Here is a 24039-nt window from a genome sequence, read left to right on the forward strand (position 1 = left end):
ACATGACATTCGATCACATAATGATGTTGAGGAAAATGAACAACATTCAATTGAGATATCCTAGTCTTACGACTTCTCCACAGTCCCAGGAAACACCAATTTTGGTTCCATGATCATTTCAAGATTGGCATCATCTGATGTCCAGCCTCTTTTGGTTGATAAGACATGAAAAACTTATTTCTTGATGAATTTTTTGTCTGTTTTTTTTCTCTGTCTTCACTACAACAAAAATGTCTTTTTGCAGCGCGCAAATTCTCTTTCCGCAGCGCACATTGCACGCTGCAAAGATGCAAGCCGTTGAAAGTTTAAGATTATCCGCGGCGTACATGTGCACGCTGTTAATACAATTATCCGCAGCGTGCAGCTCTCTCATCAGTCAGGCAGATGCGATTGTTATTGTTAGATATTCAAGATACCCTGTAGGATTTAGCGACGATTTAGAAACTGTCGCTAACATCAGCGACGGTTTAACTGAAAAAAATTAGCGACGGATTCTTAAGCGTCGCGGATTCAATTTTAGCGAGGATTTTTTGAACCGTCGCTGATTCAATTTTAGCGACAGTTTTGATATATATTCCGTCGCTAAAATATTCCGTCGGAGCGCCCCCACGTGAGCACCATCCGCGCTTATCAAACGCGGATTGCAGTAGTTTTGCAAAATTTTTTGAATTTTTTTTAAAATTAAAATAGTTTTAAAAAAAACCCCAAAATTAGGGGTGTATTGTTTATTCCTCAAAACTTTTAGTATTTTATCAAAATAATATAAATATATTTCTAACTTTTATTTTCGAATGATGCGCCGATACGTTGAATATTTCGAGCCAACCTCGTACATGGTACATCAATATAAAGATGGTAAATCAGCCCCAACTGAACTGGGCTTGGTTGATGAGAAATTAAAACAAAAACAAAATAAACTTGTACTAACAAATTAGCCATTATCGAAGAAAGTTATTCCCCGTATGCAATTTTTCATTTCGGGAACATAAATGAAACATAATTCTTGAACATAACCTTCACTGACTGTTATAAAAAAAATTAAAAATTTGATAATGTACAGAACACACTCCTCAGTCCTCCCCCTGATAATAACTCACAGCACGCATTTACGCCACATCCTCCATTCTTGACGCCTTCAATTCCGACAACACCTTCTCCACAATCGCCTTCATGGCGGGAGCACTTACTTGACATTTACCATCATCAAAGCAAGATCTTCCTTCTTCTGCAGCTTTACACAGCTGAGGGTCCAAGGGAACCTTTCCAAGAAAGGGAACCCCCATGCCTCGACACATTTTTGCGCCACCACCAGCACTACCGTCGAAAACTTCACAAAAAGCGAACAAATTCAGCATTTCTGGTGCCTTCTCCATCAAGTACATGATAGCCCACTCAGTCATGTCTTTTTGCTCGCCAGCATCTGTCAGGCTCAAGAATCTGAGATCCGACAATGGTTGACACAAACCACTCATATTCTCCACGACTCCAAGAATCGGTAGCTCAACTTTCCTGCAGAAGCTGACTTCTTTCCTCACATCTATAAGAGATACCTGTTGTGGAGTGGTAACTATAATGGCACCGTCTATTCCGGTTGCCTTAAGGAACTGGACAACTGAAATATGCTCATCTGAGGTCCCAGGTGGTGCATCGACTACAAGAAAATCAAGCTCACCCCAGTACACATCCTTCAAGAATTGCTTGATGAGTCCATTCTTTCGTGGCCCTCTCCATACGACAGCCTCATCAGCGTCAGGGAGCATGAAACCGATAGACATGACCCCAAGGTTAGACTCAACGTAAACAGGAGACCAACCAAGGTTACTCTGATGAATCTGTTGCCCTTCAAGACCGAGCATCTTCGGGGTGCTTGGACCGCAAATATCAATATCAAGAAGACCTACCTGGTAATCCATACCACCTAAGGCAAAAGAAAGTTGAGCTGAGAATGTACTCTTCCCAACTCCACCCTTGCCGGACAACACCAGAATTTTGTGTTTTACTGTTGCCATTCTCTTTCTGCTATAGAAACCAAGTCTGCAGATAAAATGTCAAGAAGTAAATTAAAAGCACAAGTTCGATAACTACAGGAATATATAGCTAACCAGTCAGAATACAACACAAAAAGGATGGTCTTTTTCATATTTTAGCATCTCTATGATTATGAAGAAAACCCAGACATTGATTTTAATGGTACTCACTGTTAAAAGAGATCCGACACCAAAAAATCAGATCAAACAAATTAGATACAACTTATAAACTCAAATAAATAATTTAGACCTGGGTCGGGTCCTTTCGGAGCAGTAGCGCAAGCCTCCTGATTAGGGCATCCTTCACAAGAATCGGATTTTCCAGCTGATTCAGATTGAGTCCCCGGGCAATCTGAAATTTTCACCAGGAAAAGATTGATTAAAAAATAAGCGATCTCAACAAAAAATAAACAGCTAAAATCTGAAATTGCATGTGTAAACAACAGCTAAGAAGATTCACATACATTCATTGGCGTTTTCAGGTATTTCGTTGCCTCCGTTTTCCATCTCTCTTACTCTTCTTGTCTGAAAAACCAACCCCTTGGAACCCTGAGAAATTTATCGCATGTGTGAAATGTTGTGGAGCGAAATGGACCGGAAATGGGGATTTTTAAAGACAATTTGCGAAGGTTTATCCTTAAACCGTCGCCTTTAGCGACGGTTTTAAATACAACCGTCGCTTTTAGCCACGGAATATTCCGTCGCTAATAGCGACAGTTTAATAGAACCGTTTAATTTAGCGACGGTGTTGAATCCACCTGTCGCTATCAGCGACTGAAAGAGTTAACCTGTCGCTAATAGCGACGGTACCTCAAAACCGTCGCCAATAAAGTCGCGACGGTTTTTCTTACATTGTCGCCATATTTAGCGATTTTAATAAAACTGTCGCTACGGTTTTAACAAAAACCGGCGCTTTCATATTAAAAACTGTCGCGAATGCAAATTTTTTTTGTAGTGTAGATTTCAAATCCTGGCTCCGCTATTGCATGTTACTATTGTTTTAACTTCTCACTTATAACATAAAAATTTTTAACTTTTATTCCATATAATCTCTATTTCTTTTATTTTCATTCTTATTTTCTAATTTATTAATGTCATAAAGTTTAATCTCAATTTTCGTATATTTTTTCTAAAAACGATAATATTATATGCATGCATCGTGTGTTCTTGCTTACTATATATATTCTATTTTATTAAGTTTGAGCACATGATAGTAACTATCCAGGAGGACACCAACTTTTTCTTCTAATTTTACCCTTACATGATACTAATATTATAATTTTGTTTTTTGTTATTTTGTTTTGTTTTTTTAAATTTCAACACACACTTTTATTTTTATTTTATTTATTTCAACAACTCAAATATCAATTTAGTCAATCCATAAATTATTAAATTACACTTTAGTCCATCGATAATAATAAAAAACTTTTGCGTGTGTGCATAATAACTAGTATCTATAATAAAGCAGCCGTGATGACTTGGAAATAATTTGATTAATAGTTTGATTGGCCAATAATACAATGTTTCTTCTCAAAATCGACCGAAAGACACGAGGGTGGGTCTTGAGTCACTTGATATGTCTTTTCAACTTAATGAATGATTATTATTCGAGGAGTTAAATCTCATATGTTTTCATATTAATATATTAAAATTGAACTTTACTACAACATGAATATCGTCATCAGCCATCTTGATTAGACGATTTATTTAATAAGCTGAATAATTATAATGTCCGAGATTTTGATTATTGTAATCTGAAATGATTTGTTGATAAATTGATATGATTATAGACAGAACGGATCAGACCGAGAAAGACGAGCGAAGACACGAATTATGTGCGAGGACTGAACCCCTGAATTATGTGCGAAGACTGAACCCCTCGCGCATATGCGCGACCGGACAGGGCGCATATGCGCGAGATAAGCAGAGAACCTCACGCATATGCGCGAGTATGGCAGAGAGTTGCAAAGAACCTCGTGCATATGCGCGGCATATGCGCCGGGTGAGGGCGCGCATATGCGCTAGTTGCTGTGAAGATACGCGCCGAGATATAGTGTCTCGCGCATATGCGCCGAAAGAGGTCGCGCATATGCGCGTGACTTGCAGTGTGAAGAATGAGCCACATGGCTTAAACATGCATTGTATATATATTAATTATCATTCCTTCAGCTGAAAACAAGAAGAAACGAAAAGCTTCAGGGAAGATTCTCAAAAGTTCCTTGAATCAGAGATCTGCAAATCCAGCCGCCTGAATTTCAATCCAACTTCGATACTGTGTTTCTATTGACGAGAGCTTCAACTGGACGTAAGTTTTACTACGTTTTGATATGACTTGAAAATATGATATTGAAATAATCGGATATGATTCATATGTGGTGTTCTTGACATAGTAAACATCGTATAATCGAAACCGGATTGAGGAACAGATACTGTACGAAATTGTTATGATTTTCAGAATGAATTTGATTGAGATTTGATATCAGATTCGTGTTGTTATCGATTATGAGTTGTGGGAATTGATATATGTTGATTTGTATTGCTGGGTATGTTGAGATTGTGCAGTTATGCTGTTGAAACAAAATTAGATTGAGTTATGATTATATCCTATATTGATTTGAGTTGTGTATTGATATTATACTCCTCGATATTGTCATTGCCAGATTGAGTATTGACATGCTTCGAATTCGAGACTTCGATTTCGTCAGATAGACAGAAAGAAAGGTATAAATCAATGTTGAACCGGGAAGATACGACTCGAGTTTGATTTGACTCGAGTTTCCCAAAACCACATACTTTACTTTTTTCATTGGTATTTGCAATTCATGAGATTGATATGCTTAGTCTATTGAGTTATAGCAAAGCATCGGTTAGAGTCTTAGGTAGATGCGCCTAGTCATGGGCAGAGCCGCCAAGTCTTCGGCAGAACCGCCAAGACACTAGACTTTTGGTGTATCGATGTTGCGTAGGAGTAGATCGACTTCTATTGCAGAGATTCGATACAGAATACCAAAGTCTGAGTTAGATCGGGATCCCTAGATTAGAGATGAGTCGAGTCTGAGATGACGAGTCATGAGTTTATTTACAATTTTACATCATTCATGTTTTCGGATTTGATAAATGTTATTGATAACTGTTATATGCTTTTATATATGTTTTTATATGATTGCATGTTTACATTGTTTATACTGGGATTATATTCTCACCGGAGTTATCCGGCTGTTGTCGTGTTTGTATGTGTGCATGACAACAGATGGGACATGATCAGGGTCAAGAAGAGGATGAGAGAGGACTAGTTAGCGTGCAGATCCGGATCAGAAGTAGATAGGCTTCGGCACTTGATATATAGTAGTTGAACCCTAGTTTGATTTTAATGTATTAAGTACAAGACATGTACTTTACTTTTGATATGTATATCAGATTGATTACATTACATTTCCGCATTTGTATTTAAAAAAAAATTTAGACCCGATTTATTTAATTGATCTAATTATTCCCAAAGATGATTAAGAAATGAATTAGTGTCCGGGTCCCCACAGCAGGTGGTATCAGAGCAGTAGGTTCTGTAGACTGAGATAGAAACTAGTGAGCGGGGTAGAATGAGTTTTCTTCCTTGCTTTTGATTGCTAGCATGTTTTACTGCTTTGGAATGCATGTTTACCTGATTATCTGATTTGATTGGAAACATGTATTATTGAGAATGAATCAGAACCGATTCTTGATCAGCAGTAAGATGATCAGAGGAGGACTGAAACATGTTTGATATCAGTGAATTCTTTAAAACATTGTGTACTACAGTATGACGGTCATGAGATTAAGTTAGACTGCATCGTACTTGGGTTATCTGATTTTGATTGTATTATCGGTATCGATATGTTGACCAAGTACAGAGCTACCGTTGATTGTTTCCATAAGATTATGAGATTCAGACCTGAAATGGCTGACGAATGAAAATTTTACGGTAAAGGTTCTAGATCGAGAATTCCTTTGATATCTGCTATGTCCATGACTCGATTACTACAGAAAGGAGCAGAGGGATTCCTTGTGTATTCAGTTGACTTACTGAAATCGAGCCCATCATTGGCTGATTTGCCAGTGGTCTATGAGTTTGTTGATGTCTTCCCAGATGAGATTCCGGGTTTGCCTCCGATACGAGAGATAGACTTCAGCATTGAGTTGATGCCAGGTACAGTTCCGATTTCTAGAGCTCTGTACAGAATGACATCGATTGAGTTGAAAGAGCAGTTAGAAGATTTACTGGTCAAGGGTTACATCAGACCGATTGTTTCTCCTTGGGGTGCTCCAGTGTTGTTTGTGAGGAAGAAAGACGGTTCTATGAGACTCTGCATTGACTACCGACAACTGAACAGGGCTACGGTAAAGAACAAATACCCTTTGTCTCGTATTGATGATTTATTTGATCAGTTGCAGGGTTCTTCTGTTTATTCCAAGATCGATCTGAGATCTAGATATCATCAGCTGAGAGTCAGAGATTCTGATATATCGAAGACAGCGTTCCGAACCAGGTATGGCCATTAAGAGTTTATTTTTGTCATGCCGTTTGGGTTAACGAATGCTCCAGCTGTGTTTATGGGTCTGGTGAACCGTGTGTTTCAGAGATACCTTGATGAGTTTGTGATTATTTTCATTGATGATATTTTGATATATTCGAAGAATATGATTGATCATGCTGAGCATCTGAGAACTGTGTTGAGAATTCTGAGGGCTGAGAAATTATATGCCAAACTGTTTTGGGTCATATTATATCCGGAGACGGTATTTCTGTTGATCCTAGCAAGGTTGAGGCTGTGATCAGTTGGCCGAGATCGACATCTGTGCCAGAGATACGCAGTTTTATGGGTTTAGCAGGATATTACCGATGATTCATCAAAGATTTCTCGAGTATTGCTAAACCGATTACGCAGCTGACTCAGAAAAATGCTCCGTTTGTTTGGTCAGAAGACTGTGAATCCAGTTTTCTGGAATTGAAGAAAAGATTGACCAGTGCTCCGATCTTGACTATTCCATCAGGTACTGGTGACTTTGTCGTTTATTGTGATGCTTCTCACAGAGGATTGTGTTGTGTTTTGATGCAGCGGGGACATGTGATTGCTAATGCCTCGAGACAGTTGAAGCCACATGAATCTCGCTACCCAATTCATGATCTTGAATTGGCAGGCAAGCTATCGTATTTGCGTTGAAGATATGGCGACACTATCTATACGATGAGAAGTTTGAAATCTATTCTGATCATAAAAGCTTGAAGAGCTGAATATGAGGCAACGAAGATGACTTGATTTGCTTAAAGACTTGGATTGTGAAATCAAGTACTATATAGGAAAATCGAATGCAGTGGCTGATGCACTGAGTCGAAATGTATGTTCTTTTTCCTTATCGACGATTGGTGTTTCAAATTTGATTGAAGATTGCTATTTGTCTGGATTAGTATTTGAGACAAATTGTAGACCGTGGAGATTATATGATGTCAAAGTCGAACCAGAGCTGATTTTGAGAATTAAAGCTATATAGAAAGTTGATCAGAATGTGCAGAATTCGATATCGATGGTTAGAGCAGGACATCGATCCGAGTATCAGGTTCGTGACAGTGTGTTATATGTGAATAATCGTCTTGTTGTGCCAGATGTTTCGGATTTGAAACGACATATTTTGTCAGAAACGCATAGCAGTCGATTCAGTATTCATCCTGGTGGCAGAAAGATGTATAACTATGTGAAAAGACAATTTTGGTGGAAACAGATGAAAGCTGATATTGCTGAATTTGTATCCAAATGTCTAAATTGTCAACATGTAAAAGCGGAAAGAAAGAAATCAGGAGGTCTATTACAGAGTTTGTCCATTCCTGAATGAAAATGAGATCACATTTCTATGGATTTTGTAACGAAGCTACCGAGATCCTCCCGAGGTTGTGATGTGATTTGGGTCGTGATTGACAGATTGACCAAATCCGCATGTTTTATTCCGTACAAGATGACGTACAGACATGACCAGATGACAGAGATTTATGTCAGAGAAGTGGTCAGATTACACGGAGTGCCGAAGTTGATTGTTTCAGACTGTGATCCTCGGTTTACTTCGCACTTCTGACAGAGTTTACAGCAGGCTCTAGGTACTAAGTTACATCAGAGTACTGCATATCATCCACAGACCGACGGACAGTCAGAGCGGACTATCCAGACACTGGAGGATATGCTTAGAGATGTAGTGCTTGATTTTAGCACTAGTTGGCAAGAATCTTTGCCACTTTGTGAGTTTTCGTACAACAAAAGCTATCAGACGAGTATTGAGATGGCACCGTTTGAAGCGTTGTACAGTAAAAAATGCAGATCCACTCTATAGTGGGATGATATCTCTGAGGTACCTGAGATTGGACCTGATATGATCAGAGATATGACTGAAAAAGTGAAGCTGATTCAGAAGAGAATGAAGGCAGCTCAAGACAGACAGGCCAAATATGCCAATGTTCGACGTAAACCGTTGGTATTTGAGGTAGGAGACCGAGTATTCTTAAAGATTTCACCTTTCAGAGAAGTTGTCAGATTTGTCAAGAAAGGGAAGTTGTCTCCACATTATATTGGACCATATGAGATTCTCGAGAAGATAGGAGATCGCGTCTATCAACTCGCTTTACCGCCTTCTTTATCTGGGATACATGATGTTTTTCATGTTTCTTTATTGAGGAAATATCTTCCCGATGCTTCACATGTTATTCAGCTAGACGAGGCAGAACTTGACGAGACACTGAGTTACTTCGAGAAGCCGATTCAGATTCTTGATCGTAAAGAAAAGCAACTCAGAACGAAGAATATTTGCTTGTAAAAGTTCAGTGGAGTCGTCATGGCATCGAAGAAGCTACGTGGGAGACAGAATCAGATATGAGACATAGATTTCCAGAGTTATTTCACTGATGTGAGTCTTCTTATTCAGCTTCTGTTATACATTTCTTTTTGATATGATTTGTGTAACGTCCCGATAATTTGAATGTCCACGTGAACCACATGCATGAAAATTATTAAATTTCTTTGGTATTTTATTAAATTGTTTTAAATCTTTAAATGCATGTTTATTTCATTAATTTGTGTTTTAATTCATGATTTATTTAAAGTTCATGCAATCTAGGATTTTATTTAATTATGGATTTAATTATATTTTTTTATGTATTTCATGCATGGTTATTGCATGGTAGGATTTAATTCAGGAAATTTTCATAAGTTCATGCATCAGGGTTCTAGGTGCATTTCGCGCCCGAACGAGGATAGGAGACAAGAGAATTTTCCGGAAAATTATGTTTATTACATGATTAATTTTTATTAATTAAAATAAGGTGTTTTTAAGAGTATTTTCAAAAATAGGATTTTATTGGGTATTTTTACCCGGAAGATTTTATTTTCACTGTACGCGAATTTTATCGAATCACGAGACTTTTTAATGTTTCGGCTAATATTTTAAGAATCTTTTCAACACAAAATATTTTTTGGGAGTGTATTTGAATTTAACGAGCCAACTTTTAAACTCAATAGACTTAAATATTATTTTAAACTTTAATTAGCAAGATTAGAGCCTTTAATCTTTTTAATTAACATAACAATTAAACCTATTTCCACCCCTTAACCTCCCCGTAACCCCCACAGCCGATATGCACAAATTCTTTCAGGATTTCCTCGGTTTTTGACAGCAACCAACTCAAGGGACACGGCCACATCATTAACCATATAATTAGCCCTGAAATATTTACCTAAACTCCCACTAAATCCAAATACGTTTCAGCAGCCGCCCACCTCCACCACTCACAAGCTTCTTCGTGATTCTTGCTGCTGCAAAGTTCGGTGAGGCCAATTTCTCCTTCAAGCTAAGCGTTCATCCCTTCGGCCGTGTCACTCGATAATTGTCCTAGAGTTTTCCACCAAGGCACGCATTTGTATCCTTCTTCATGCATCATACACGATATATATGCTGTCATATACTTGTTTGCTTGTGTAACTCTCGATCCATGCATGAGTGGAAAGGAAAAATCGAAAATCTTTGTGTCTCTTACACTTTTATCTTTGCGGCTTATGTTTATTTCTGGTTTCATGAAAGGGGCTGCGGTTCCAGCGCTGGTAAGTGTCTGGTGTAAGGTTCGAAATGTAATCTGAGGATTTAAATCATGAACAATGGTGTAGGATGGGAGATCGAGGGGGGGAAGGAAGGATTTGGTCTCGGTAGGAGGTTGGTGGTGAAGTTTCGGATCCTAGTGGCTAGATGCGTGCATGGGGCTGAGAGCTTAGTGCGGTTAGGTGGCTTGGGGTCTGTTCTAGGTCCTTGGTAGGCTGGTATGTGGCTGGAACGACGGGGGAGCTTGAGGCGAGAGCTTTTGAGGGATATGTGCATGTGAGGTGGCATAATGAGATAGGACCAAGAGATGAAGTTAGGTTCTGGAAAATGCAGCCGTGGATTAGCAGCTTATTGACATTTTTCTAGGGTCTATTAAGTGTTTATAAGACATGGTGGAAAGTTGGGAAGAATTTGGTTCAGTTTCGAGTCGATTCGGGTTAAAACCGGGATCCACAGTCCAAGTTTTAAAACGAATCGGTTAAGTTGTGATTTTGGCTTGAATTTACGTCTAGGCATACTTATAAAAATTTTTTGGGACATTTTAAGGTGATTAGTAAGCTTCGGGTAAATTTTAGAAGTCCATGGTTGAAACGATAATTTATGGGTTTCCAGAGGCAAAATGGTCATTTTGCACACGGGGTGATAGTTTGGTCCTGGCAGCGCCCTGAGCACAAATTCATGATATTTTAAATGTTCATGCATCATGTTCATGATTTTTACGCAATTAAGATAAATACGGTGCATGCTTGGTTTAAAGAAAAAGTTACCATTACAACAAAAATGGCTTTCCGCAGCGCGCATATGGGCTTTCCGCAGCGTGCATTGCACACCGCAAAGTTGCAAGCGGTTAAAAGCTCAAGATTATCCGCGGCGTGCATGGGCACGCTGTTAATACTATTATCAACGGCGTGCATATGTACGCTGTTAATACATCTTTCCGCAGCGTGCAATGTACGCCGTTAATAGTAAAAATAAAATAAAATATTTGCGACGGTTTTTGACAAAACTGTCGCAACTCGGCGACAGAAAAGAACCTCAAACCCGTCGCTAATTCAGCGACGATCTTTAAATTTAGCGACAATTTTAAAATTTCGCGACAGTTCCAAAACCGTCGCTAAATATTGCGTAAAAATAAAAAAAAATTACTTTTATAATTTAATAAATTTTGATAAAAACTAATAATACAACTATAATATTAATACTCATTCTCTTAATTAACAATTAAAAAATTAACTATAAATTGAAACAAAAACACGTATTTAAATCGAAAATAAAATTGTATAGGTAGAGAAAAATTTTAAATGCTCTAAAATCGTATAAGTAGAGAAAAATTTTAAGTGATGTGAAGTAAAATGAAACAGAAATCGGATATAAATAGAGAATTTGCGATTTTTTGCGACGGTTGTTCATTAAACCGTCGCCGATGTACGTATATTAGCGACGGTTAATGCAAACCGTCGCCGATCGACGGTTTAATGGAAACCGTCGCTAATATAGCGACGGTTTCGCTAATTTAAAAATTCGAACTCGGCGTCCTAATAATATGCATGTCGTGAATAATACCATTGACGGCGTGTTATTAATGTATGCGGTTAATGTCTGAACATAATTTTTTTTAAAAAAAAAATATTTACTTTTAACAGCACACATAAACATGCACGTCGTTAATAGTATTATTAACAGCGTGCATTTATTGTGCGCTGCGGATAGTCTGCGGATATTATCAAGTTACTATCCGCAGCGTGCTTATAATGCACGCCGTTAATAGTATCAAGTTACTATCCGCAGCGTGCTTTTAATGCACGCCGTCAATAGTAATATCCGCAGCGTTCTTTTAATGCACACCGTTAATAGTATCAAGTGCAACACTATTAACGGCGCACATATGGGTGCACGCCGTGAAAAGTAGTATTCGCAGCGTGCTTTTAATGCACGCTGTTGATGACAGTGCTGCGGAAAATCATTTTTCTTGTAGTGTACGCATATGCATATTTTTATTTAGTGATGAAAATGATGATATTTTTGAAGGATGAGAATTGGTTGTGACTGACGATGTATATGTATACGATGACATGAGATATGATGAGCTGAGGCCCGGGCTCAGTGGGCGGGTAATGCTTGTCGCTGATGTCCCCCGCCGCCGGGTACCACGGTTTTATAGATGAATCCATCGAATAGAGCTGATACGATAGAGCTGATACGAAAGTCACAACTAATGAACTGAATTCAGTTAAAAGAAAATGTTTAAGTTTATGATAACACGATGAGCTGTCTTGACACGTATATGATGATATGAGATGACATGATTTTATACGACACGTTTACGTTATGCTTTTAAGTTCATGAAAGATATGTTGAGTATGATATTTTTCACTGCTGTGTGCTATGTATATGTACTTTTTATTAACGGTACAGGTGTGTTGAGTCTTTAGACTCACTAGGCGTGTGTGATGCAGGTGAGCTTGTTATTGAGAGGACTGGAGGTGCTGAACACTGAGTAGACAGACCTGGTGGGGTGACACGACCCTAGGACCACATGTTTTCCGCATTTTGTTTTTATGAGATTTGAGATGATATGAACATTTTTATACGCTGGTTTTGGTACGATGATGATTTTATTCGTTTATGTTTACGTATGATTTTGAATGAGTTTGATTATTTTAAACTGTAATATTTTTACGGTAAGATAATTACGATTATTTTAAATATTATTTCGAAAATGTGAGGTTTTAAAAAAAATCCGTGCTTTTAAAATTAGTAGACGTTACAATTTGATTGCCTGTGATTTCGGGGACGAAATCGTATCTTAGGAGGGGAGAAATGTAATGCCCGAGATTTTGATTATTGTAATCTGAAATGATTTGTTGATAAATTGATATGATTATAGACGGAACAGATCAGACCGAGAAAGATGAGCGAAGACACGAATTATGTGCGAGGACTGAACCCCTAGCGCATATGCGCGACCGGACAGGGCGCACATGCGCGAGGTAGGCAGAGAACCTCGTGCATATGCGCGACATGGACCCGCGCATAAGCGCGAGTATGGCAGAGAGTTGCAAAGAACCTCGCACATATGCGTCGGGTGAGGGCGCGCATATGCGCGAGTTGCTGTGAAGATACGCGCCGAGACATAGTGTCTCGCGCATATGCACCGAAGGAGGTCGCGCATATGCGCGAGACGTGCAGTGTGAAGAATGAGCCACATGGCTTAAACATGCATTGTATATATATTAATTGTCATTCCTTCAGCTGAAAACAAGAAGAAACGAAAAGCTTCAGGGAAGATTCTCAAAGTTCCTTGAATCAGAGATTTGTGATTTCTGCAAAATCCAGTCGTCTGAATTTCAATCCGACTTCGATACTGTGTTTCTATTGACGAGAGCTTCAACTGGACATAAGTTTTACTACGTTTTGATATGAGTTGAAAATATGATATTGAAGGAATCAGATATGATTCATATATGGTGTTCTTGACATAGTAAACATCGTATAATCGAAACCGGATTGAGGAACAGATACTGTACGAAATTGTTATGATTTTCAGAATGAATTTGATTGAGATTTTATATCAGATTCGTGTTGTTATCGATTATGAGTTGTGAGAATTGATATCTGTTAATTTGTATTGCTGGGTATGTTGAGATTGTGCAGTTATGCCGTTGAAAAAGAATTAGATTGAGCTCTGATTATATCCAATATTGATTTGAGTTGTGTATTGATATTGTACTCCTCGATATTGTCATTGCGAGATTGAGTATTGACATGCTTCGAATTCGAGACTTCGACTTCGTCAGATAGACAGAAAGAAATGTATAAATCAATGTTGAACCAGGAAGATACGACTCGAGTTTGATTTGACTTGAGTTTTCCAAAACCACATACTTTATTTTATTGCAATTGTATTTGCAATTCATGAGATTGATATGCTTAGTCTATTGAGTTATAGCAAAGCATGAGTTAGAGTCTTAGGCAGATGCGCCTAGTCATTGGCAGAGCCGCCAAGTCTTCGGCAGAACCGCCAAGACACTAGAATTTTGGTGTATCGATGTTGCGTAGGAGTAGATCGACTTCTATTGCAGAAATTCGATACAGAATACCAAAGTCTGAGTTAGATCGGGATCCCTAGATTAAAGATGAGTCGAGTCTGAGATGACGAGTCATGAGTTTATTTACAGTTTTACATCATTCATGTTTTCGGATTTGATACATGTTATTGATAACTGTTATATGCTTTTATATATGTTTTTATATGATTGCATGTTTACATTGTTTATACTGGGATTATATTCTCACCAGAGTTATCCGGCTGTTGTCGTGTTTGTATGTGTGCATGACAACAGATGGGACATGATCAGGGTCAAGAAGAGGATGAGAGAGGACAAGTTAGCGTGGAGATCCGGATCAGAAGTAGATAGGCTTTGACACTTGATATATAGTAGTTGAACCCTAGTTTGATTTTAATGTATTGAGTACAAGACATGTACTTTACTTTTGATATGTATATCAGATTGATTACATTACGTTTCCGCATTTGTATTTTAAAAAAAAAATTAGAGCCGATTTATTTAATTGATCTAATTATTCCCAAAGATGTTTAAGAAATGAATTAGTGTCCGGGTCCCACAATAATTATCCGCTCATAAATTTTATTTTATTTTTTTGAAAATTAAACTTTTTTTACAAATTTAATAATTATGATCTTAACTTCGTTTCAAAATAATTGATTGTCAAGACTAGCTATCACTATATAAAAGCTGATCATGTAAATTTAGAGAAGAGTTTATTTCAAGTACTTCCAAACTTCTAGCTAATGAAATATTATTTATAAATTGTATGTATAAGCTGAGAGATACTTGAAATAAGGTATTGCAAATACTACCAAAGTATTGAGAAAATAATTCTTACGATACACTAACTTATCTCATTTTGAGTTTTGGTTCACTAAATATTCAAAGTTCTATTTTGATACATGCAATAAATTTGATTTTTGTTGGTTTTTAGTCGTATTTCATTGAAGAGTTGATATAGTGCTGCAAATTGCTGACTTGCTCAACGTTATATCAACAATAATTACACCAAAATAGCCAGAAATTGCACGTTAGTGTGTGTATCTAAACCGAAGTTCGACGAGTTAGTAAACTAAAACCCCAAATAAAATAAGTAAATAAACTAAAACAAATGATTTTTTCTAAAATTTTAATTCTGCAATAATATAAACTTTCGCATTCATTTTCGTTTTTTTTTCCCAAAGGTTCATCAAAGTAACAAAGAAAAAGTCTGCTACAAAATGAAAAACAAAATTAAACTTGTCTCCCTATATTATATTTAATTAATTATAATATGTTGTCTAGTTTTTCCCCAAAATAACTTATTTTTAAAAAAGGTCTTCTTTTGTGGTTGTACCCTTGCATGGAGATCGTCAGAAGCGCTTCTTGAATCACACCCGATCATATGTTTCCTGCATGCATGGATAACAATAATTTCATGTTATAAATAAAAGATTTAAATAATAATATCATGTAAACGATAATTGTTGCATTATTGTTTCAGTACGAGGTATTAATATAGAGTAATTACGTGCATGCATGATGTAATTGCATGACGATCGTACAATCCTGCATATTAATGCATTAATAGATAAATGTTGTAAAAAAATCATTCATAAATTTATCAGTTTTGATGTAATATCTAATTTTGTAGACAAAAACGATTTAAAATTAATAAAAAAATAAAGAAAATTTGCGTTCTTGGATGTGGCACCAATGTACACTGACGTGTGTACCACATCAGCAGTTGCTAAAATTGCAACAAATCAGAAAGTACAGACGTAGTATTAAAATTTGACGATCAAAATCGTTATGAATCAAATATTAAGGACCATACATGAAATTTCACATTATGTATATTTGTGTGTGTAAAACATATAATAAGGTATTTTCGAAATGAGAAAATAAAGATGATAGTAATGCTACCAATAGTTGGCATACCTTCATATTCCGATTCATAGGATGAAAAGCTTTAATTGCTTCATTAATGGAAACTTCCCCTCCCAAAAGCTTGTGGCGATGCGCCGTTCTTTCCTTGCGGCTCCATTAACGAGCTGAACGACATGCCATGTTGCAGCTGCCCTCTTCCTACCCCAAGAAAGTCCCTCGTCAATCTCCCCGCCCCAGCTCTTTCTACGCCGCCGCCGCCGCTAAAACCTGTATCATTCTCATTAGTATTATTATTATTGTTACTATTATAAGCTCGGAATCCTCTGTATTGATCGTTCTCATGAATTTCTCCATCATATGTGCCCCCAACAATGGAGGAGTTCATGGGGTTCACTAAATCTTGGAGATGGCTAATCCCATTGTAACTTTCTCCAAAGACAGAAGAAGACCCTCCATAGTTTTCTTGGTCGAGCGTCGACTGGTTCGATTTTCCGAAGGTTTTGAGCAGGGACGATGCAGCGTTGTTGCTTGTGGTTGAGCCCAACTGAGCAGCCTTCTGTAGCAGCGCGGTAGCGGACATGTGTGCCGCGCTGGGGTTTTGTGTGGCATGTGAGGTGCTGTAGAGTGAAGGGATAGCAGCACTCATGATGTTACCTGCTGATCAATCCAAAATTCACAATATATAAATAGAAAAACTAAATATTCAGTTATAAAAAATAATAATATATAGTTTTTAAGTTTAATTTTTTAATTAGTTCTTGATTCCCACACACACACACACACATATATACATACATATACAATTGAATTGAAGCAATGCTTATGCTCTATCAGGAAGATCGCTTAAGAATGCTTACTATTGGATGCATAATTGCAAGAAAATAATATGTAATGTATCAGTTCGAGGTTTACTCGATATGTACCGAAAAGTAACAGTTATAAGTTCCATTGTCATAAAAAAAAAAGTGCAAATTTGGCTAGACATGAGATTCAAATGTATATGATTCCATTGTGAAAAATATTTAAATTTTAAAGAATTTTTTTAAAAAAAATTCCAAGATTCATATGATCATATCTCCTCGACTCCTCACATATACTAATGCAGTCCATTGATAATAATCAGTTATGTTATCTAGTGTAGGTATGCATGACACACACATATATATACACAAATCACATACGTACCATTTGAGAAGAGAGTGACGTACTCTTCCTGCCCGCCACCGGAACCTTGTCTGGCGCCAACATTATCAACGGTACTATTTGGAAAGAAGCCGAGATTGAAAAGGCCAGCCATGGAGGAAGAATTCGAGCCATTGTTGGCAGTTATCTGAAGCTGGGGAGGAAGCTGCATCAGTCCCTGAAACGATGAAGGCGACTTGTTTGGCAATGTTAATCCGAAGGAGGATAAACATTGATTATTCTCGTCTTCTTGATTATCATTATGTGGTTGCAGCCCGAAAAGAGCGGCGGCAGCCGCAGAAGAAGGAGGCTGAAGGCGGAATCCCTGGCCAACGAGGGTGTCGAACTGTGGGCCATGCCTGGTGGTGCCGCCATTGCCGTGCCTGAGTACATCATGAGTTGCTAAAGCCGGATTGAATTCAACGGTGTTGAGTGAAGGTGGATTAAGATTCCTAGCACTTTCTTGGGCTAGGGCATCACAGAATGCCCGATGTGTGATAAAACTATCACGCCTGCAACAAAATTCCAATAAATAAATTATATATAACATCCATGCAATACACTCAACAGTTTGTGTATTAAATTAATATTTAAATTTTAGCATGCATGCTCTAAGAAATAACAATGGCTTGTTCATTAAATACATATGTTTCAGCAATTTCATTTATTTTTTAATTTGGGTGCATTTTTAATGACAAGATTGTGGAATGTACAAGATTAAAATATGATACACGTCATTCTACACACACACACAAAATATATATATATATATACATACTCGGAACGCCGTTATAAATTTGATTTAATGTCAATATTTTTCTCTAGAAATATAGTAAATTGAAATAAATATGAGTGGGACTATAAAATATGGAGACATTTTGTTCCTCAGTCCTTAGTAGGGAATCATGAGAGGGTGGAATAATTTAGTTGGTAGATTGAACTCACAAAAGTTTAAGGGAAAGAAGACAAGATGTATATATATAATTGAGCATGAGCATCCAATGTTGGGAGGTAGATCAATTTCTCACTAGCTATTTGCACACAACATTTACAAGGTAGTAGTTACATGTATATACATAGAAAAGTATAAGCTACACACAAATATATCATGTTAGGTTATTTTCAGATCAAAATATTTGAAATTAAATGATTTTAAGTTCAAATATTTAAATTTATTGAACTTATAATTTGAAAAGTTTTAAATTTCATGAATTTGAAATCCATTATTAACTTTAATGGATTACAAATCAGTACAAAATAAAATTATTTGAAGTTAATTTGCTAGATCATTTTCTCGTATCTAAATAACTCCATCCGACCATACTCTTAGGTTGCATTTGAATGTAGGAATTTGGATTTGAGATAAATTTGAAATCTATCACAATGAATAAAAAAAAATAACTAATTAAGATTTGAATTTCATTATAAAATGAGTTTTTTTTTTTTTTGAAAACAGTTATAAAATGAGTTTAGTACCCAAAAAAACCAAACTTTGAATAAATCTTGATTTATTCGCAAGGGAGGCGTCGTGAGGACAGAATTTCTAACATTTTAAACTTGATTTGAAATTTTTTTGTCCTAAAAATATACAAAATCATGTTGTTGATAAGAAATTGAATAGAGAGAAATTTGAAATGATTGTATAAAAGAGTGGGAGTAAAAATGAATGGGTGGATGAGATTTGAGAGTGGGGAAGGGATATATAGCTGCAAATAGAACAACACAGCGCATAAAAACCAAGGCATAAGGGAACAAACCTTGTAGACCACAGATTACACAAACAAAATAACACTTGAAAGAAACACATGCAAATGTTCCAGAGTCCCCCTCTTATGTGATGGCGTTTTCCACATACATATTTCACGTGGACTCATTCTCTTTTTTCCCACAGGCAAACTTCCAAAGAATAAAACGAATAATTTTCAAGATCTGTAACACCCGTGAAACCAAAACCTTTTTTATTTTTATTTTTGGGTTTTCACCCCATCTGCATGCACTTAAATAATCATCAAGAAAACCAAAAACCCACCTCAGATACATACAAACATATATGTATATGTATGCGTGTGTGTGCGTGTGTAGGCGGACCTGGAGAAGAGAGTGCCGCAGTCGCATTTGTATTCTCTGGTGCCGCAGGTCTTGGAGTGGGCCTTCCAGTCGGACTGTACGGCGTATTTCTTGGAGCATTTGTCGCATTTGTACTTCTTCTCGCCGTGTTTCCTCGAGTAGTGTTTCTTGATCCCGGTGAGGTCACCGAGGGCCCGGCCGGGTTCGTGGTGGACACAGGTCGGCTCCGGGCAGAGGTACACCTTCCGTTTGACCTGGTCCTTGGGACCCTTCTGCTTCAGCTTCCATGGCAGGTTGTGGCCTCTCCTGTGGAGCTGCAGATTTTGCTCTCTTTGGAACCCTTTGTTGCACACTTCGCAGATGAATCTGTTGGTAGCCATTAGGGTTTTTGGAGACAGTGCTATAATCTCTGCATCCGGATCTGCAAAAATTAATCAATGGAACCTCAAAATTAGAATTAACATACAACTAATAATTCACCCATCATCAAAATTCTGTATGCAAAATAAATAAAATAAAATGGAATTTTTCACATCGATTATGCCTTCTAGCTAAATATATAGCTAGCCAGCTATTTGAAGATTAATTCCACTTCATTTCTTGGAAACTTTTGTGGGATTGAAAAGACACACATACAGCTAGGGTTTCAACCTTAATTACAAGTTTGTTAGAGAGGAAAAGGCAAGAAATTAATCAAAATTTTAAAGAAAAAAAACTCGTTTGGCTATCGTAGATTTGGCTTAAAACAATGAATATGTATAATTAATTTCTTGATGATACTCGCATGGATTTCCAGGCTGATTCCTCCTCTTCTTGAGCAAATTAGAAGCAGATGGCTGAGATTGAACAGCCGACAAAATCTGCTGCTGCTGCTGCTCCTTAATCTGAATCTCATTCTCATCTCCCATTCCAAGAAAAGCTGCTGAAAAAGAAGAAGCCGCCATTTTTGCTCGGCTAAAACTCACGCATCTATGTGTTTCTGTTCGATTACTTTACTTCTGCAAATTCTAGCTTTATCTCATGGAAATGATTCAAGAACAGGCATGGGATTGAAGCTCTGCAGATTGGAACTTGAAGATAAACATATATATGTAAATTAAAGAAAGAAATTTAATAGAAAACGATGCGAAAATCGATGGATAAGCGAAAAAAAGAGATAAATATAGAGAACGAAAGAGGATATGTGTGTGTATATGTGTGTGTGTATAAAGCTTCAATATTATTAGCCATGGCTGTTTCGATATGATACCTTTTTGTTTGGACTGTACATGTAATTTTCCTTGCTTTCAGTGAAAATTAAATTTTCCAATTGAAAAGATGCTTTTGTATAGACAGCTATTTTGGCTAATTGTGACTCTAGGTAATATATAATTTTAAAGAACAAAATAATTTATATTTATATAATGAATGATTTAGAAATTAGATAGATTTCATTTTTTGAAAAATAAAATAGATTTATTTATTAGTAAATTGTTTATATTTTGGGTCTTATTTAACCTCCCTCTCTTTTTATTTGATTTTTCTCTATCAATTTGATTTTTGTTAAAATTAATTTCTATTAATATTAATGCGACTCGAATCCGAAATCCAGATTATATGTGAAATCGCGCGCATTGATTATATATATCGTATGACAAAAGTATGCCATTTTCGAAATTTTTGCAATTTGCGTTAATTTATCTTTTTGTATTGCACACGACAATTGTCGTTCATGAAAAAACGTCCGTGACGTAGCTGTAAACAAATGTCAAGCATGAAAATATGATACATTTTAGCATTTGTAACTTTTTTCTACAATTTTTCTTTTTAAAGAATGGGTATATATGTGCGTGTGAATATCAATGGAAGAGTTTTGTATGTTATTATGGTGACAAATTTTTATTTAAACTTATGTAAGAATAATTTTTAAAATAAAAATCCTATTTATGCATAAAGTCATTTTTTTTATAAAATTTTATACCTAAACTAATTAGATTATTGTTTACCTGAAATTTTTTTAACAAAACCAAAATTTCGAACATTATTTATTATATTCTTTAAAAAAAATTTAAAAAATTAAGGTAGATTAAGTACTCAGTATTTTATAATTACATTTAAAAAATTGTTCAAATCAACTGGTTGAGAATAGAAAATTAGCAAAGTAAATTTACCAATGACGAAAATGATTTATTTGAATATGACACATTGGGCAGATTGGGCAGATTGGGACTGATGGAATGTTATTTATTGACATATTTTCTCCTTTTTTTCAAACACTGTTTATAATTTCCATGTCAATTAAGACTTAAGAGGCAGTGCTATATAATGGTGAATCTAGGTAATATATTTGAAAGAATAAAATAAATTTATATAATAATAACTGATTTATAAATTAAAATAAATTTTTTAATAAAATTTATATCATTAAATGGTTTGTATTTTGGGTCTTATTTAACCTCCCTATCTTTCTATTAGATTTTTTTCCATTGATTAGCTTCTTTTTAATTTATTAATTACTCATTATTATGAGTGCGATTCGAATACAAAATTCAGATTACATATGAAATAACTTGGAATGATTATCTATATTGTATGACAAAAGTAGTCGATTTTTTAAAATTTTGGCAATTTGCGTTAATTTATTTTTTTTGTATTGCGTATGGCAATTGTCTTTCATGAAAAAACGTATGTGACGTAGCTGTAAACAAATGTCGAGCATGAGAATGCAATAAAATTTAGCATTTGTAACCTTTTCATATATATTATAGGCACACACATATATATAAAAGTAAACTAAAAAATATTACTAAACTGATATTCAATTTTTTTATAACAAATTTATAACTAAATTAATTAGACTATTTTTTACCTGGAATTTTTTACAAAACTAAAATTTTAATATTTTAAAAAACATTAAGATGAGTTAACTCAATTATTTATAATTACATTAGACTGGTAGAGCACAGCAATCTGACAATAAATTGGACTGATGAAGTGTTGTTAATTTCAAATTTTTCCCTAATATAACTTTTTTTTCTAACACTATATAAACTTCCATGCAATTAAGAGACACTATAAATTTACCAAATTGAATTGACAATAAATTTCTCATTTTTTCCCTTTTGTTTGCTATCCATTTTGCAATGTAAGAAAAAAAGGGACCGGAGTTGCCTGATTATATTGGGTAACTGAAAATAGCAATCACTTACGACAAGAAATGAGTTAAAATCGACAAAATTTTTAATACTTTTTCGGATGAATATGTAACACGAGAATTGTCCAATACGGATTATCTTACGAGCTTGATTTACAGGCTACTAGGCAGGGGCATAGTCAGAATTTTAAGTCCAGATATACATGTTATTTCAATATTTTAGTTCAACATATTTATTTCTAATATTTTTGTTTTTGAATAATAATTCACCAATATTTATACCAAAAAAAAATTTGATTTATGTTTGTAAGAAAAAAATAAATCACTTGATGATATGTAGTAGATCAATCAAATAATTTTATGTTCATTTCTAACAAAACACAAAATTGTATATTTGATTTATAATATTTATCGCGAGCTTCAACCTTACAATCAACATAATGAATTATCATTATAGATCTAAAATATTGAATTCATTGAAATAAATATAATTTGTAGCTCAATATATATAGAAAAATTATAATTTTGGTCCTTTAATTTGCATTTTTTTAAACTTTTGGTCAAGTTAACAATGAATTTTCATTTTTATTCGTGTAATTTGTATTTATATTTTCATTTTTGGTCATGTTATGATGAATTTTTATTTTTAATCATATAACTTATATCTTCTTCTTTTTTTTTTTGTATTTTTTTAAAACCAGAGTCCATTGTTTCTTCTTGTCAAAAAAGACCAAAAACGAAATCAAGTTAAATGATTAAAAATGAAAAAAGATGCAAATTACCGTACTAAAAATAAAAATTCAACGTAATATGATCAAAACTGAAAAAAAAAAAACACTGATTTTTCATGAGGACATCACACATTTCTAAATTAAATCTCAAATGCCAAATTCGAAAAATAATAAATAAAGTACAAACGTCGTATTAATTAATGTGTTTCGAATCGTCAAATTTTGATTTTAATCCAATAAGTTGGTCTTTTACCACGTTAGCAATGTCAAACATCATATAAAATTATCAACTATAACCAATATTATATCAGCACTCTAATAAAAAAAGTAGTGAAAGAAAATATCATATCAAGACCAAACTTTAATATCAAACCCTAGTAAGCCAAGTTATTAAACGAAGTTGCTAATTAATTTTGCCTTAAATTATCACATAGCTACGTGGGATTTGGATCCTCTGTTGTGGTTGAAAACACAGAACATGGTGCTGTGTACTTTTTACATGAGATGATCAATTGGTCATCTGATGGACCTCACATAGTGTCAGATAAATTTGAAAAATTGTCGGACGTAACGAGATGATCGGCTCGTGTAAAAAAAACACATCACATGTTCAGCCACATCAGAGAATCCAAATCCTACCTACATTATATTAATTCATTTTAATAAGTATACAATCAAATTTTCAACACTAAATCATTGCATACAATCAATCACATGATGATAGTGATTTTTATACACATAAAATTAATTTTTTGAGAATTCAACAAGATGATGTTTTTTTTTTTTTTTTGTAATTTCTGTCATTTTTTCATCGTAAGTCCTGAAATGATACTAAATACCTAAAACGCCAC

General features: G+C 35.4%; 2 protein-coding genes across 4 annotated transcripts; both read right to left on the minus strand.

The window, feature by feature from the left end:
* Positions 1-958: 958 nt before the first annotated feature.
* On the minus strand, positions 959-2580 carry LOC142533701 (cytosolic Fe-S cluster assembly factor NBP35-like). Its single transcript, XM_075640558.1, is given in 4 exon segments — positions 959-2012; positions 2015-2034; positions 2278-2379; positions 2492-2580. Coding segments are annotated over 4 exon segments (1071 nt in total). The 5' UTR covers positions 2535-2580; the 3' UTR covers positions 959-1106.
* Positions 2581-15396: 12816 nt separating this feature from the next.
* Positions 15397-20543, minus strand: LOC142532807 (protein indeterminate-domain 4, chloroplastic-like). 3 transcript variants are annotated; one of them, XM_075639292.1, is made up of 5 exons: positions 20105-20543; positions 19346-19745; positions 17261-17769; positions 16127-16732; positions 15397-15597 (listed from the first exon to the last, which is right to left on the minus strand). In XM_075639292.1, the coding sequence occupies exons 1-4, from the start codon at positions 20223-20225 to the stop codon at positions 16170-16172; spliced, it is 1593 nt and encodes a 530-aa protein (XP_075495407.1). In that variant the 5' UTR covers positions 20226-20543; the 3' UTR covers positions 15397-15597; positions 16127-16169. The 3 variants fall into 3 exon arrangements, with proteins under 3 accessions (XP_075495407.1, XP_075495405.1, XP_075495406.1); XM_075639290.1 differs by having other exon boundaries at positions 20109-20542; XM_075639291.1 differs by having other exon boundaries at positions 16127-16729; positions 20109-20541.
* Positions 20544-24039: the final 3496 nt, after the last annotated feature.

The sequence above is a fragment of the Primulina tabacum genome, chromosome 18, assembly GCF_025594145.1.
Source record: "Primulina tabacum isolate GXHZ01 chromosome 18, ASM2559414v2, whole genome shotgun sequence".
Classification (NCBI taxonomy): Eukaryota; Viridiplantae; Streptophyta; class Magnoliopsida; order Lamiales; family Gesneriaceae; genus Primulina; species Primulina tabacum.